The sequence below is a fragment of the Pipra filicauda genome, unplaced genomic scaffold (assembly GCF_003945595.2).
Source record: "Pipra filicauda isolate LSUMZ 115617 unplaced genomic scaffold, ASM394559v2 scaffold179_size1759329_pilon, whole genome shotgun sequence".
Lineage (NCBI taxonomy): Eukaryota > Metazoa > Chordata > Aves > Passeriformes > Pipridae > Pipra > Pipra filicauda.
Genome location: NW_024104286.1, coordinates 1,434,057 through 1,450,738, shown reverse-complemented (window position 1 = coordinate 1,450,738; position 16,682 = coordinate 1,434,057). Strand labels below are relative to the sequence as shown.

The 16,682-nt window shown below is 40.2% G+C and overlaps 1 protein-coding gene across 2 annotated transcripts in view; it reads left to right on the top strand.

The window, feature by feature from the left end:
- Nucleotides 1-16,682, top strand: part of BBX (BBX high mobility group box domain containing) — a 54,081-nt gene that overhangs the window by 19,468 nt on the left and 17,931 nt on the right. The window contains exons 5-9 of one of the 2 annotated variants that reach the window (XM_039379866.1): nt 497-577; nt 3,885-3,965; nt 6,112-7,027; nt 7,897-8,035; nt 11,258-11,331. In XM_039379866.1, the coding sequence (XP_039235800.1) occupies nt 497-577; nt 3,885-3,965; nt 6,112-7,027; nt 7,897-8,035; nt 11,258-11,331 (1,291 nt within the window). Of the gene's footprint in view, nt 1-496; nt 578-3,884; nt 3,966-6,111; nt 7,028-7,896; nt 8,036-11,182; nt 11,332-16,682 lie in introns of both variants that reach the window. The other variant, XM_039379865.1, reaches the window with a different exon arrangement.

Below are 16,682 nucleotides of genomic sequence, written 5' to 3'. Positions count from 1 at the left end.
CAGACATAAGGTCTTATTTCCTTTTTCTAACTAAAGAAAGTGAAACAAGCAGTACCTGTGAGGACAGATGGTCCTCTTCTATGTCTGACTAGATGGGAAATACTGCCCAGACCTTCCAGGAGAATTTCATTTAACCTTGACCACCACAGTTCATGTTTTCAAGTGGCAGGTATATCTTGTTCACTTAGTCACATAAAACACACATAAAACTCACAGCAGATAGAATATTAGCTGTGGACAGTACAAACATAGATTGAGTATCCATTAGCCTAATCTAAGGAAGAAATGCTGGTTTTGCTTGTATTGCACTGTCTTCTAAATACCTGTTGAGTGTTTCTTGGATGGGATTGTCTATCTGAAGTAGGACCTTTTGCCAGAAGGATGTAAAAGTGACTGATTTAACTAACCCCTTAATTTTTCATTCTTTTTCTCCCTTCCTTACTGTCTTTCCTGTGTGCCACTGAAATATTTTCTCTTCTGTTCATTTGTAACCTAGATCTCATCAAATACTTCCCAGTTGCCAAGTCCTGAGCCAGTAAAGCACTGTGGGAAGTCGGCACTCTTCCAGTTGGCAGAGGTAAAGTGATACCCGGTAGCATCACTATGGGAAGATTTGTGTTTCTTTTCCCCAAAAAAACCTATGTGTGAGGTTTGCTCTAGAATCAAATTTGGTATTTCCGGAAACATAGATTAGTAAATAATAAAATAGCAGGAGAATTAGGGTGGCAATGGCCCCAGGGACCTAGGGGTTTTTTATACACCTTTATGTACAATGTGCATAGTTTCTTGGAGACAGCACAGAAAAAGTTACACTTCCTTTTAGAAAAATTAGCTTTATAACTACAGTAAAAACAGTGCGCAGGACAATAGCAAAGACAAGAGATAACAGCATTCTTTTTAATGAGGAGTTGGATACCAGGATTAAAAAAGTAAAGCTTCGGTTATAAGGATTGAAAGGGTGCGTTGCTTAATCAGGGACTGAGAATAGGAAAAGCAAAGTAGACTTCGAGGTCATCAGAAATCTGTATGAAGAACTGGAAGCTGATGCAATGTATTAAGTTCTGAAATTGGCAGCTGTCAGTGGTAATGAAGAATGCTGGATCAGGTTTCCCAAAAGTCCTAGAAATTCCCTGTGAGTCTTAAATATAACCTTGTAGAGGTCTCCTCTTTGATAAGGATGATTCACTCAAAACCCTTTGAGGCTTGATGTGCAAATACTATTCTTCATGATGTTTGAAAGATGAAGATACATGTTGTATTCCAGTTAAATAAGGGAATATGGTAGCAAGTTATTTGTACACTTTTTTTTTTTTACTTGTTTTCTCTTGGTTTTTTTGTATTTCAAAACCACTGTATTTCAGTGAGGAAAATGGTTTTCTGGATTCTGTCTAGTGACATCCAGCCCTATATCCTTGCTAGTGAGGAAGGATATCCAGCCTTATATCCTTGCTTCCCTCTCAGGAAAAAAAAAGGCAGATATTGGAAGCACTGAAATAAAAGTATTTCACACTTTGTTCCATGGATAGTAATGCAACTATTTGACTTTATAGGAACTTAAATGAGTGGAAGAAAACCTTACCGTGCAGGCAGTCCCTGGCAGTAGTAGAGTTTGTGAATATGTGCTGTGTTGTCAGCAGTGACTGTGCAAGGGTGATTACACCTAACTGTAATCAGTGATCCATAAGGGTGTTTGGCTGGTGGAGCCCTGGGACAGCAGAAGGGCAGATAATATTTAGTCAGGGACACCAGAGGTTTTTGAGGTATCCCCTTACAGGACAGCAGCAGGCTATGAGTAGTGCTGTTCTGGAGTAAGGCTTTTGCTGAGTGCAGTCTGATTTTTGGAAATCAGCATTAGAAGTTGTGATGTGACTGTGAAGCCCTAATTTAGGGGAGGGACAGGTGCTTGTCCGCGGGAGTGCACAGTTTGTACTGCAGGTGGCAGAAAAAGTGAAGCTAAGTCTGGCAGCATGACGTGTGTATGTTGGACAGGTTTGTGTAATCTCTCAGTGATTGCTCAGATGGATTCTTGCAAACCTAATTTAATACACAAAATGAATGTTAAAGGCTCTGATTCAAACAGAGAAAAGCATGGCAGATGTGCTAAGCACATCCTCCTTGTCTCTAGCTCTTGTAGGACATTAGTGCTATTGATTTGTTTCTTCTTTTTTTTCTTTTTTTTTTCCTCCAGTTTTGGGGATCTCTAATGTTGGATTATAATTGGATAAGTAAAATCTAAGAGACATTCATCTTAAGTTTTCAGATAGCAGTTCAGGACCTGATTTGGAGCATCCCAAATAAACTGTGTTCTTTATCACCTCAAGGGTGTCTTAGGTTTGGAAGTTGATTTGGCAGAGAGCTGTGCTGTGCCACTGTAACTCCAAACTGCAGGTGCTGTGCACTGGAGGGGACTGGACTGATGTCTCCATGCTGCTGGCATGGCAAGTGCATGGTGTGTGGGAGCCTGTCTTCTTCAGCACACCATACTGTTCTGCTTCTCCTTCATCTTTCCACTGTGTGGATTAACCAATTTTATTTTCTTTTTTTTCCCCTCTTCTTTGTGCCTTCCTTTTTGGTATTTCTCAGTATTTCACAGATGGTGATTAAAATAAAATGCAGAAGTGGGTTAAGTTATTTCCTAAAAAATCCTGAGGATTTCTAAGTTTCCACTCTGCAGCCTAGGAGGCTGTTGCTGATCAGCTCTGCAGAGTCTCTTGCTGTGCCCAAATGCTTGCTCTGTCTTTAGGCTTCAGAGTGGAGGCATGAGAGTGAAGGGAGTCAGTGGTGGGGTTGAGCATCACCTCCACAAGGCAAGGAGGCCAATTCTGCTGCAGAGCATAATAACACCTGGCTATAAGCAACATTTGAAGACTTGGACTGTAATGGTCAGAGCTTGGGAGATGCTGTGAAGAGTTACAGCTTCCAGGAGATGTAGAAATGGCATTTGGTTTTGTTTATTTGCTTTATGGCAATGATGGGCTGAATTCTGCAAAAGTTGACTTTGTGGGCCCGTGTTGGTTCAGAGCAATGAATACTGAGTGTGAGGGATAGGGAGAGCTGAAAGGGTGAAAATGCTGCAGTTCTCCAGTCCCTTATAACTTCATTTTCTTACACTTTCTAAGGAAGCAAGTGTAAGAAACCCGCAAGCCTGATCAGAGATGATGGAGTATGTCCTTAAAGATAGAATATTTTGTTCATACTCATGGCCAATCCTGAGACTGATACTTTTAATTTGATTAGAAAAAGATCATTTCTTTGCACCTAGCTCAAAACTGATACAAAACACTCTAAAGTACTGACGAGGATGACAGCCTGATACAAGAAAAAGATTCTGGAGGATAATAAGCTACCCGCTTGCATGACAGCCTCTTTTTACTCTGAGCAGTACCAGAGGCTTTTGGTTTCATAGGATCTCTTTTATATGAGTCCTATAGGACAGCAACAGGCAATGCCATAGTCTGAAAGGAGTAGCCTTCTTAACCTATGATAGTGAAATGATTTTACAATCAAATGACCTACTAAGCCTTCAGAAACACCGCCAGCTGGGTTACATGCTGGTGTAGATTGGTGCTTAGCTGCTGGTGTCTGTTCATGTGTGAGAGAGCACGTGCTTCGGTTCATCCTGCTCTTCAAAGGGCATCCTGACAAGAAGAACCCCAAATCTGCAAATACCTTTTAGAGTACGGTGGTATTATCCACCAGAGCAGTGGTGGAGCAGGGTTGTATTTATAACGGCATGCACAGGTCTGCACTTCTTTTTTGGTATATAATCTTATGAATTAATTTTGGGAAGGGGAGGGGGCAATCCACTCAAAAGCTGTGTCAAATGTAAAAGAATTGTGCTGATAAAAGAATGTTTTATTTGTGTTGTTTTTTTTTCTCCATAGATTTCTTCAAGTACATCCCATTCAGGGCCTTCTGATTTAACAAAACAGTGTGGAACATCAGCATTATTTCAGCTGGCAGAGGTAATACTGAAACACTGGTGACTAATTACTGCAGGTGCAGTGGGATGGAGAAATTAATGCTGTTGATTGCTGAAGTCTGGAAGGCAGAACAGTGCTACAGTTATAATTACACTGCTGCTTATAGAAGCATAAGTTATCATGGCTCAGTTGCCACAAGTCAGGATTTTCCCAGACTAGCCATCAACGTAGAGAGAGTTTCTAAGAGTCTGCTGCAGCTGACCAATACCACAACTTCCTGGTGGCAAAGGGACTTTCCAGTCACCATTGAATTTGATTCAGTTTCTTGATTTAGGTTATGGGGTTTGACTATTTGGTTTGGCTGAGGGTCACAGATACTGGAGAGAGAGCTGGATTACTCTGTTACTCAAATTAGGGCATTGCCATTACAAATTCCTATTAAAGATCATAAACTGTTCTCATTTTTTTTTGCTTTTTGTGCCCACATTTTTTTTCCAGTGGGGAATTAACAGCTCAATAACTTCTACAGAAACTCTGCTATGATATTCTCAGCAGATCTTCCTTCTGGGAGCAGTTCAAACCAGTGGCATCTTATTGAAATTTTGCATCTCTTTCATTTCTAAACTTCTTTTTTAAGCTTTCCCAGACTTAAAGACAATTTAATTACAGATTTATTTACAGCTCACAAAACAGAAGTCATCTTTTTGTAGGCACATCCATGCCTCTATACTACTGGCTGCTGCAGAAGAAGCAAATGTGTGTGTTGAATTGACAAAATATTATTAGTCCAATGAGCTGCATTTTAAAGATTGATCTTTAGATTTTGGAAATCACCAGCTGTGCTTATATTGCAGCATAGTAAAAAAGTCACGAAGCACCTTGGTACCAAGAACCTATATCAGCATAGTTGTGGGGTTCTCCTTTGGATAATTTAACCTGTTTCCTAATAAACACTGTGTGCTGCCCAAGCTCTGGTGTTTTGCAGTGCTCACCCCAGCTTGAGCTGAACCAGATAATTAATTTCTACCCTGTGCAGCAAGAGTTTCAGAAACTTACTGCAAAACATTTTATCACTGTTATACTCACGTATATATTGGTTGGTGTAGGAGATTTTTTTACTTTGGAAGAAGTCTAAAATCTAAAATTGACCTAAAGAAAGCCCAGTGATCTGGGGGAGGTACATCCATACTGACCACATGGCCTGTGGGCTCATCTCTGGGAAACTTCTGATGTTTGGTTCAAAGAAAACCTCTTCCATCTGTTTTTGCTCCAGGTGACTAGTTGACATTTGCTTCAAAACCAAAATAGCACTGGGAATTCAGCTTGAGGGCTTTAAGAGGGGAGAGTAACAAGAAGTCTTGTCTTCCCAAGGGCAAACTGGTTGGTGCTGTGAAGGACTACCCACTGTAGCGATGTCAGCATAGCTTACAGGGGATCCAAAACAGAGAGGATCTCCCAAGTCAGTACTGCAGGAACATGGCAGCTTGAGGACCTTTTTACAGCTCTTTTCTAGAATATCAGTGTTCCTCAGACAGTATGAGGATTTTGGTTGCCATTAGTGGAAACCCAGGAGAAGATAACCATGGCAACCACTGCTGCTTTGCAGTTCTTTGCAAAATAAGTCTGTGACATGAGAAGAAAGGAAGGCTTTTGTACACTCTCCCAAATTACTTCACACATTCAAGTAAAAGAAAATAATCTCGATTACTGAGATTCAATTAACTTTTTTCCCCTCCCTCCCTCCCTTGGAAAATGGAGGAAGGAATTGTATAAGGGACATTTGAGAGTTGAAGGGGGAATGGATGTGAGATCTCAAGTAACTTGTCTGTGGCAATAGTCAGAGATAACTCTGTTGTGCTGTTGCACAACAGATTCTGAAAATCAGTCTAACAGTGGGTTTCCAGATTATGTAAAAGACTCTTAAAGGATTGTAGAAACACCACTGAGATCAATTGAAGTCTTTTTCTGTTAGAGCAGTAGAACCCACCAGCCTTATTCTAGCACTAAGTCATCATAACATTGCATCAGTGTCAATAGGGCTTCAGCATGTTTTTCAGTACTTTCCTTTTGCAATTTGCTTTCCTGAACTAAAATACCAGGGGAATTCCCTGTTTAATGCTCCTGTTAATATAAGTAATGTTAACAGATGATGTTTTGTTTCATGGGGCTTGTTTTTAACTTGTTTTAGATGTGCCTTGCTTCAGAAGGAGTAAAAGTGAAAGAACCTGGGAAAACAAAAGTGGAAGCACTGGAAGATCTGGGAGGGGAAGTTTCAGAGGAAATGGAAGTAGAACTGGAGAAAACAACAGTAAAAGACTCCTGTAAAGGAAAAGTAGAACAATCAGAGATAGACAAAATTCAAAATCGGGATGAAACAAAAACTGAGGAATCAGAAACTGCAAAATGCAGAGATTTTACTAGTCTTGCAGTGGAAAACAGTCCTTTTGACAGAAAGGATAATACAAAGGATCACATGTGCTGTTCTCCAGAATTTTTCCTGGGTGACATGAATATCCTTGGGCTAAAGCCAGAAAAAATAAAGAAGAAAAAGAAAAAAAATAAGTTGGACCGGCACACAAATGAAAAATCCACCCCCAAGAAATCTTGTAAAAAAAGGCAGTCCTCCGAGTCGGACATTGAAAGTGTAATGTACACAATTGAAGCTGTTGCAAAGGGGGACTGGGGTGCTGAGAGACTCACGGATACTCCCCGCAAAAAAAACCGCCCGGTCTCGAGTGTGAAGGGAAGCGTGTTGGATACAAAATCACCAAAGAAAAAAGTGAAATCGAAAGAGAAGAAAACATCAAAGGAAAAACCGATGGAGACCACCAAAGAATCAAAGCCTCCCGATTTCCTTAGTATTGCAGCCAGCAAGGAAGTACCGTGTGAGGCTTCTGATAACATTAAAGTGGAACCACTGACGCCAACAGAGGAGGTGGTACCCCAAAGCTTACCAGAACAGGTCAAAACTGAGGACAGTGACTGTGTTAAAAAGATAGAAACCTGTGGCTCCAGGAAGTCAGAGAGATCTTGCAAAGGTGCTCTTTATAAAACTCTGGTGTCAGAGGGCATGCTCACATCTCTGCGCGCTAATGTGGACAGAGGTGGGTGGCTTCGAGTGTTTTACAGCATGAATTGCAAAAGCCTGCCTGGAGTGGGAGGAAAAGTGAAAGTCCATGTTTAAGCTGGAGTTTTAGCAGTGTGTGATGGGAGTGTTGTGTCTGGTCACGTGAGATGCTGGGGGCGGGTGGAGGGACTGGACTCCACGATCCAGGGCAGGTCTTTTGAAGTCTTGCTCTCTCTGTTCCTACTTACAAACTCTTAACCTCTCCCTTTTTGTCTTCCATGACCTGAGATTTAACTTCTTTACTGAAGGCTTTGTTGGTTAATTTGTCAGCCTGCTGATAGATGTATGCAGGGCTTGTGATCTGTGTAACCTGGACAATTACCTTGTTTCTATATAAACAACTCCTGTGGTTGTGAGCAGAGTTCTCAACCCTACAAGAAGCAAATGTGTTCTTATTTTGCTTTGGTTGCTAGTTTTGCTGTAGGCAGTGAGCAAGAACCCTTTACCTTTTGGAAAGATAAATTTGAGCTAATTTCTGGAAGCTTTCAGTTGGATGTCTTTTTCTGACTAGTAGATTTATATATGCAGTTAGAACAGTCAGAAAAGAGAAAAGATGTTTGTAATTTAGGGAAGTTTTTTACTTCTTCTCATCTCTTTATCTTCCTTTGTACCTCAAGAGATCCTGGCTTTAGAGGCAGGATGGAGAAGGGTAGGGACAGGGGTCGCTGAATACTTGCCAATATCATCACTGCACAATTTAAAATAAAAAAATGTTTTGTAACTGCCTTCAAGAAGGTCACGCATCATAAGTTGCAGTACTGAATGGGTGCACAAGTCTCTTCTGAGCCCACTTTATTTTGGCACGTTTTTTTAAAGATGAGAAACAATTTTCTGCCTTCGTCACAGGAAAAAGAAGCTCAGGAAAAGGCAACTCCTCAGATCATGAAGGATGCTGGAATGAAGAAATCTGGGCCTTTTCACCAAGTGGGACAAGTGGGAACAAAAAGCTGAAAAAGACTAAGCCAAAGGAAGAGTTTGTTTTTGGGTAAGTCTTGGTTTAACACTGTTCAAAGTTTTATTTAGGTCAGCCTAGTAATTTAAGAGTCCTCCTCACTGCAGCCAAGTGAACTGCATCCAACACCCAAATAATCACAATTAGACAGCATTCCTGAAAATTATAAACCCCGTTGGACTGAGTCATGCTTTAGATACCTGGGGGTTTTTTTAATATAGAAAAGTAATTCCTTTGAGATCTTTCCTGATTTACACCGCTGTAAATAAATGTGGATGATGTTATTTTGCTCAGTTCTAAAAAATCCACACAGTATATTTACCTGCTCAAAAAAGTGGTGAAGAGGATTGCTTATGTTTTCAAAGCATTTTGCAAGCAGTATTTAAAGTTCTGTGTAGGTGTTTAGTCATAAATCAAATTAGACTAGAAAAAGTAGATCTCTTTGCCTGCTTCGAGGGATTGCTTACAGAGGAATAGTAAACAATGTTCTTACATTGGCAAATAATTATGATAAATATGTCATTTTTCCATTGTAGAGAAAAGATATTTAAACTGTTTATGTACACTATGAAGAAGTTAAATATATCTTAAAAATAATTAATAATGAGTATAGATGCATTAAAATTTAGCAAGGCTGCACAGAATTCCTTTTCTAGTATATGAGTAATGATTTTTGTCAGAGTATTGCAGACTTATTTAACCTCAGCACAGTAGTTAAAATCTGTGTAGCTATTCATACCTGCTTGCAAATTCTTGAAGATGTGAAAATTAATTAAAAAGGAGTAGATTTCCATACTTCTTGCTTAAAATTGTATGTTTCTTTTTGCGGGTTTGAAGTAGCCTTTTTTATAACCTAGTCCATGTGACATTTAGCTGAAGCTCACTTTCAGCAAAGATATTAAATCGATGAAAATCTCCAAGTCTTGTTTACTTGGAATAGTCAAGAAAAATTAATGGAACGTCTTACCTCTTTAGTGCTTTGAATGAGTTTTGTAAATGTTTTTAAGTTTAAATTGAACGATTGAAAACTTTTCACACATAATGGTGTGAAAACTGATTGCATCTTATAGCAAAAAAAAAAAAAGTAGTTGTAAATTATTTATTCAAAGTAGCTAGGAAAATTGCCTAAATAATTAATTCATTCAACAAGCACTGTTCTTCCCTCATTAGCTGGCTGGATGGGGAAATACATATTTGCCAATCTTTCATCTTTATTCAGTTGTATGAATAAATAATGAATATTATTTAGTGAACTCTGTAAAAGCAGAATGGGGAATTTGTAAAGCATAAGTGCTGGAGAAGGTATCCATTATCCCTGTTCATTGCATTACCTGATCTTCTGGCTACTTGAAGAGCTGGTTTTACCTCTACCTGCTCCACTTAACTCTTTCTGCTCCCTTCAGCATCACATTTCAGCCTCATTTTGTGTGTGTAGGTGAAAGGGTCCTAAGCCCTTCAGAGCTATGTCATTCTCCCCATGTCCTCTCACCTTCTCTGTCAGCAGTTGCCTGCATTTCCCTGATGGTCAGGGTCAGGTGTACTTCCTCCAGCCCACTCCTTTACCAAGCAGTGCTGTACCTGCATGTATCCCCTGGCAGGGCTAGGCTGTACCGTGTGAAGACCTCAGCTCAGCTACATGTGTCTAACCAGCCTCGTGAGATGCTCTGAAAATTCATGACAACGTGAATGATTTTTATTTTTTTTGAATAATTAATCACTGACATAGAGATAGCTGCACTCCCCACTGTCTCCACGTCGCACAAGCTATGAATTACAAGCCAGGATGGCAGCTCATCTGCTGTCAGGTGAGGTTGGGCCTTCCCAATTAGAGCTGCAGCTCCTCACCTGCCCTTGGGGCAGGAACTGAGGCAGAGGATGGAATTGCATGACACTTGTCAGAGCAGAAAATCAGCTGGTTTTGAGGTTGTCAGGGAAAATCCACGTGGAAGAGAAAGGTAGCAGTAGCAAGCACCACTAATGTCAGATACCTTTGTGATTTAAAACCAAACCAAAACATGCATCTACACACACAAACAGAAACCTCACCATGCACAGAGTCTGCCAAGAGCCAAGGCTGTATTTTAAGATGGAAGTTTGCTGAAAGAAGTAATGATTACAGAGGTAAAATGAAATATCACTCTGTGTACCAAAGCTTTCAGAATGCAATTTGTTTGAAGTGCTGCTTCAGAGAACAGAGAGAAGCACCATGTTTCTTGTGACACTTTAAGTGTGTAAGGGCTATCCCTCCAACAATCGTTCAGACCTTTTTCTAGTTGAGATTTTTCATAGCAAAGAGAATTAAAAACAATTAGAAAATGTCATTGTTCCCCTGTCATTGGCGGTGCTATTTATAGCCTGCCCAGCTGTGCACACCACCCTGTACTAAAACACAATTCATACTCCTGCCTGACTGCAAAAATTTGCTGGAACAGAGTGCTTATGCAAGCCAGCATAGTCATCCTGCTCGAGTGCTTTGTTTTCATCTGGTTATTAGAAACAGTACTACCATGTCTGTGGATTTCTTGAGTTGTAGGCAGGCTAGTGACAGTCATTCAGGTTGGGCTGAAGTATGAGGCATGTTGGGTTTCATGGAAGCATGAGCTAGCTGCGTTTTTCATCTCACAGCAAATAAAGTATGAGGGGAGAAAATATAATCACCCAGAATAAATACAAAACTAATTCCCACCCCAAAGCATCATGTTTCAGAGTATTCACAGAAGACTGATTAGTTTGACATTTTTCTTCCAGTTTGAAGTGTTTTCATTCTGGTGTAAGAACGCTAATGTGAAATTATTTTATTGGTTTATTTATAGGTTTTACTGTCTTTGTTCATTCTCCTCACAGAACAGACAAATCTCTTGTACAAATCTGTGCAGCAAACAGAGCTAAATGTCACCAGTATGACATTGATTTTTTTTTTCTAATTTTAACCTATGCAGCTAAGGTAATCAATTTGTACTGAGCTACAAATGCAGAAGCTGGAGTGTACATTCTCATTCCAAAGCTGGATTAATATATACTGGTTTAATAAACATAAACAGTGTGTGTGTGCTTATCTGTTTTCCCCCCTCTCTCTATGTAGACAGGTGTGTATATACTCACACATGCTTTTAAACAATATATTTTTTTTGTCCAGAAACAGAGTTACATTTAATTTGATTGGTTTTGTTTCCCATTTAGCTTAGCAAAATTGGAAGAAGAATTTGCAAAGAAATTCAACAGCCTCCCTCAATACAGTCCTATTACCTTTGACAGGAAAAATTCAACTGTTCCGAGGAAAAAGCGAAAGATGGGAAGCGCCTCATGTGAACTACCAAAATCCAACAAAGGTAAATTGCCATGTGCAATACATTCTTAAGCAATAACAGTGCTATGGCAAGCTCAGGAATTTATACATCCTTACTTCACTGTTACATGTGAAAAGTGTGAAGTCAAAGAAGAAATTTCCTAGCACTGAAGTTAGTTGGTTCTCACCTGGGTTAGTTTTCAGACTGTACCCTTGACTCCTGATTTTCATGAAGAGTAGAACTGGTTAGAGTTTGTACATGAAATATATTCCTCACAGCAAGAAAGTTTATCAAAAACATGAATATTTGTGAGGTAAGTGAATTTGACAAGTTTTCCCAAGAGAAAATGGAGAAAAAAAGGCAGATGATCTAAGGTTATATTTTGACATTTTTCAAAATGTAGTTTTATGCCAGTTTGCATTTCACTGTAATTTTAGGCTCTATGAATTAAAACATAAGATAGCAGAGATGTCTGAATGAAACATTTGGAATTTTTTTTTATTAAGATTTTAACTCCGTCATAAGTTTGGAGTACAATGTCCTGACGTGATAAAAAAGGGTTAGAGGACACAAAAACTGATTCCATACCCAACTCCTCTCTTTAAGCTCATGGAGGGAAGAAACTCTTGACACATTTAGCTGTTTCATTGTTGTTAGACAACCTGTGACACAGAGATGGTAGAGAAGTGACAGTGTGGTAGAGAAAGCTACTTTTAGACTGCATCAGAAATACTGATGCATACGTACAGCATACAAGCATCACAAAATGGAGTGATGTACCAGTAATTCCACAAGACAAAAGGATGCTCGGAAGGATCCTCATTAGGCACAGTTCACAGTGTGAAGCTTGTTTGCTTTTCAGCTACTGTGGTAGTTCCACTGACTGACAGGTTTTCAGATCTAATACGGCTGCTTTAGACAGGTGACCCTGGATTAGATCTATGCCTTTTGAATGCTTCACAAATAATCACATTACAGTGTGCAGGATTGAGCAGCTGTTCTTCTCTAGTGCATGCCAATTTTGGTATTGATTTTTGTATTTATGTAATTAGATGTGGAACAGCCACTTTGCAAAATTAGACTTCTGCTAATACCATTCTGACTTCAACTGCCTTTATTTATTTTTTTTATGGTGTGTATTTGACAGAACTTCTTAAACGAGCATGAATGAATTGCTTTACACTATGATAACACACTGGTTAATTAAGCAACATCTGCTGGGAACAAGATCTCCTCATATAGCATGATCTGGCAGTTGAAGGTGTAACAGCAGCTCATTGGATTTCTTGCCACAGTATTTACCTGTTCAAGTGTCTGTATTTTTAAAAACTCTGCAGGCCCTGTGTTGTTAAGAAATGGCACACTAGAATGCTGCCTCAAGTCAAGTAGCCCAGAACTGCATTGTGCTTTTGATTAGGCTCATACATTAGAATTTATTTTTTATTTTTATCAGCATCACTTAAAAAGCTTTGGAATATATACAGCCATGTCTCAAGGGAAGGTCAGAAACATAACTGCAGGGAGGTTACAAGCCTGATATGAGTAGTTTTGGCACAGCCCTGCAGAGACAACCATGGAGCATTTGCCTCTGGCTGACAATAAGGGCTCTTTGAATTAAGCCAGCTGACTTTGCGCTGAAGCAGATGGTAAACAGTCACATGAACTTTTCCACCAACTGAGCTGTGGGGTTGCAACAAGCAGCCCCAGGGCAGGAATATCTGATAGTGACACTGCTTTTCTGTAGTGAACATCTAACTGCAGCTCTGAACTAAATCCAGATGGAGCTGGTGATATCTGCCCCTGATTTCAATGAATGTTGAATTCACTCACATTAGCTGGGCAAGCTGACAGTTTGTGTCAGACATTCCAACTCCCTGGAGAGCAGAGGTGGGCTTTCAAGAGGTAGTTGAAAAACTTTCTAACAAACTGCTTTTCTTTTGGAAAAGAAAGATTGCTAAAAAATAAATGTTTCATGACAGTAGGTCGATTTAAGTGTGGTTTATTTTGTTAGGATGTGTAAAATTGGGATGCAGGTTGTGGATTTGAAACGACCTGACCCAAAGTGCAGACAAGCAAGCTTACTAGCTTAGTAAGGAAACTGTTCCAGCTGAGCCAAAGGTTTATTAAGCTGAATCTTCAATTTAATTTGTGATGTACTGACAGGCTATTCAGCCTTGTTGTCCTATTGGCTTGCCTGTGAAATGTGATGAGTCCAAAGACTGTTAGAGAATACTGACCTCCAAAGATGTAGTACATAAAGGTCTGTGTGCCAAGGTCCTGCAAGTATTGCAGGAAATGAAACTGATATATTGTGCAAAATAATAGAGCTTGGTTTGGAATGGTTCTGGGTTTTTTGAATTGTCATGTTTTTTTACACCGTTAGAATTAAACAAAATTAACATCTAATTCTTGCAGTGTGATGAACATGAAATGTGAAGGGTCAATATAGTTTTATGGGTGTGGTGTGACTGTGTTGGGATGTGGGAGACCTTGACTTTGCTCTGCTGTGCTCTGCTGTGCTCTGCGTTACTGTGTTATATGGAGTTGTTTCTACTGCTCAGCTTTTCCTTGGGTTTCTCTGTCTGTAAGGCAATTGGAAGAGGTGTCCAGCACAAATAGTGCCTACAAGTTGTTGAGGACTCCAGATATTTCCAAACAACAGATAATGATCAGTAGGGGTTGGTTTAGTAAACACGCTTTGAAATCATTCCCTGCTTTTTCTGAATGAGCACATGCAAGATCATAAACTTCCCAGGCGTTCACACTCAGTTCACAGATAAGTACTTAAATTTTGCAGTTTACAGATCAGTGTCTACTAAATTTAAAATTTATAAAATACATTGGAGTGCTGCACGATAGACCTTCCCCAGAATGTTAGGTGAATAAAAATGGAGAAATGCTTTTGTTTGTTGGGTTTGGGGTGTTTCCCAGCACCTCACCCCTAACTGTAGCTGTATGCTTTAATAAGTTTTTATTTTGGAGTAAATGGTACCAGATTGATTTTCTGTCAAATGTCATTAACCAATACCTACAACAGGCTTGATCTGCTACCTAACCGCACAGGCATGATTATCAGGATGTTTTCCTGCACCTGAGTGGAAAATCATTGGGTCAGTGCTCACCAGCTACTTCTGCTGTGCTTGTCATGTCCAGTCCTCACTTCAACCAGTTCTTTAGTATAAAAACACCTGAAGAACCCTGTAATGTGAAAACTGTTTCAGGTCCACATGTATAAAGGAAAATTTGAGAAGCAGTTTTTTCTCCAGAGCTTTCCAAATTGTCCAAATTCTACTCCCACTGAAATCAATGGGGGTCTTTCTGCAGTGGGAGCAGAACTGAACAAGCCAAAAGGCTTTGACAAAATCCACCTCAAGCATTTTGAATTGGGAGTGTGCATATACAAAAATAATGTCACCAAATGGCTGAAAAATACAGCTATACTGAATCTGTGCAGATGGCCTGCTCCGACATTTGCTGGAGCTGTGACTGTTTTCTTTTTTTTTCCTTCTTTCCAATGGCATATGTGCCAAAACATCCCACCACACAGAAGTCAGCTGTCTGCAGTGACTCACTAATCTGCTTGTATGCAAAAGTGAGCAACAGGCATAGTCATGATTTCTGCCTTGTACTGTGAAGAAATGCTCACTTACACACCAAGCACTGCACTAAAGCTTTCATTTGGGGAAGGCAAAGAGGAATGCATAGTGTGCTTTTATTTGGGAAAGAGATTGTCTACGATTTTTTCTTTTTTTTTGTCTGTGGCCTCTAGGGCTAGAAATAAAGCATCAGCTTAAAATGGATGCTGCTTTGTGGCATTCCTCTCGGTCTTCGCTCTGGGGCTTTTTTGGCTCAGTTCAAAGCGTTCGGATGCCTGGGGATCGCATGCAGCAATGTTCCAGAGATCGTGACCTAAAAATACAGCGCCTTCCTCCTGAGAGATGCAGAAATGCACAGACTGTTTGTCCTGGTTTTCTTAGGATCTTGTCAAAGTGTTCTCTGTTTGATTAGGTCCTTTAAGATAGGGAACTTCGTGAGAGTGGAGAAGGCATATGCCCAGAAATGTGGAGGAACTGCAGTTACAGTTCATTTTCCTGCCTGCTGCTTCCCCGAGCAGCTGCCGTTGGCCGTTGCAAGTATTCCCAGGAGGAAATCCCTGCCGCCCTCAGTGAGCATAATGGACAAGCCAGGAATTAAATCCTATGGCAATTCTGAACTGCTAGGGAGAGGAAGAGCCATGTAGAATATTTCCAATAGAGAGAGATGAGCAGGAGAAAAGGATTTGCTTTACACTTGCAGATGGCTGTACAACAATAAGAAGTAAAGTAACATTAAAAGTTGTTTTCAACTTTCTATAGGAAATCAGGGTCCATTGTCTAACAACAAGAGTTTCAGGTTAGTTTTTTCAGTCATGAATTTTCTCTGGATTGAATGTTCACCAGTAGCATTTGTTTAAAGTCTCCATGACTTGCTGTCCCCATGAAACAGGTGTAGCCCAGCCAGCCATCCTGTCAATTCCTGCGTGGTGACTGTGCTTAAACTGTTCAGTCAGGGAGTATGGAAGCTTCTCATGGAGTCAGAAGTTATATTCTCAGGTCTGAGTATGATGTGTTGACCTATTTACTGTTTTGTTTTTACTGGGCATCTCCGTTTAATTACAATTTCCCTGTTCCAGACACCATGCAGCAGAGCTGGCAAAGCAGGGGCATTTCTGCAATTGGCCCTGAACTCTCTATCTTCCACAGACCATGGCTCTTTAGTCCCTTGGTTGCTCTTGTCTGCATCCCTTCTATATCAGTGACCGTATTATTTATCCCTTTGCCAGAGCATTTATCTGTGTCCCTATCTCCTATCCCTGTGATTTCCTGCTGTCTAGAACTTTGCAGACTACACCTGGTCAGGGTGTAAGAACTTGGTCAGGATGTAAGTGCTTTTTTTTGCACCAGATCTCAAAAATACTAACATCCAACCCTGCCTCTGTAGAAATCTTAACCAGCTTTCTGTTTGCCTCAAACGGAAGATTCCTTCCACACTCTTTTAAGTTATGTTCTAGACTTGCTTTGCCTGCTATCCTGCTGGTAGCTCTCCAAAGTCTTTCTCTTGTTACAGTACTGTGATCTTGCACACCTACACGTTCAGAACTCTGACGGGCATTTTCAAATGTACAAGATTATAGCTTAGCCTGCTTCCCTGGGCCCTCTTTTCCATGTTTTTTTTTCTTTTGTAGTCATGTTGCCCACACTATCCAAGTCATGCCCAGGCTGTTCCTTAGCTGTTCCACAGGGGGAGTTCTCTCCCACGATGTCTTTGTGTAGAAGAACCTCTCTGGTTCTGCTTTCTTAACTCCATTAATTTTGTCTACTTTTTCCCCATCCATGTTTGTCTCTAAGATAATA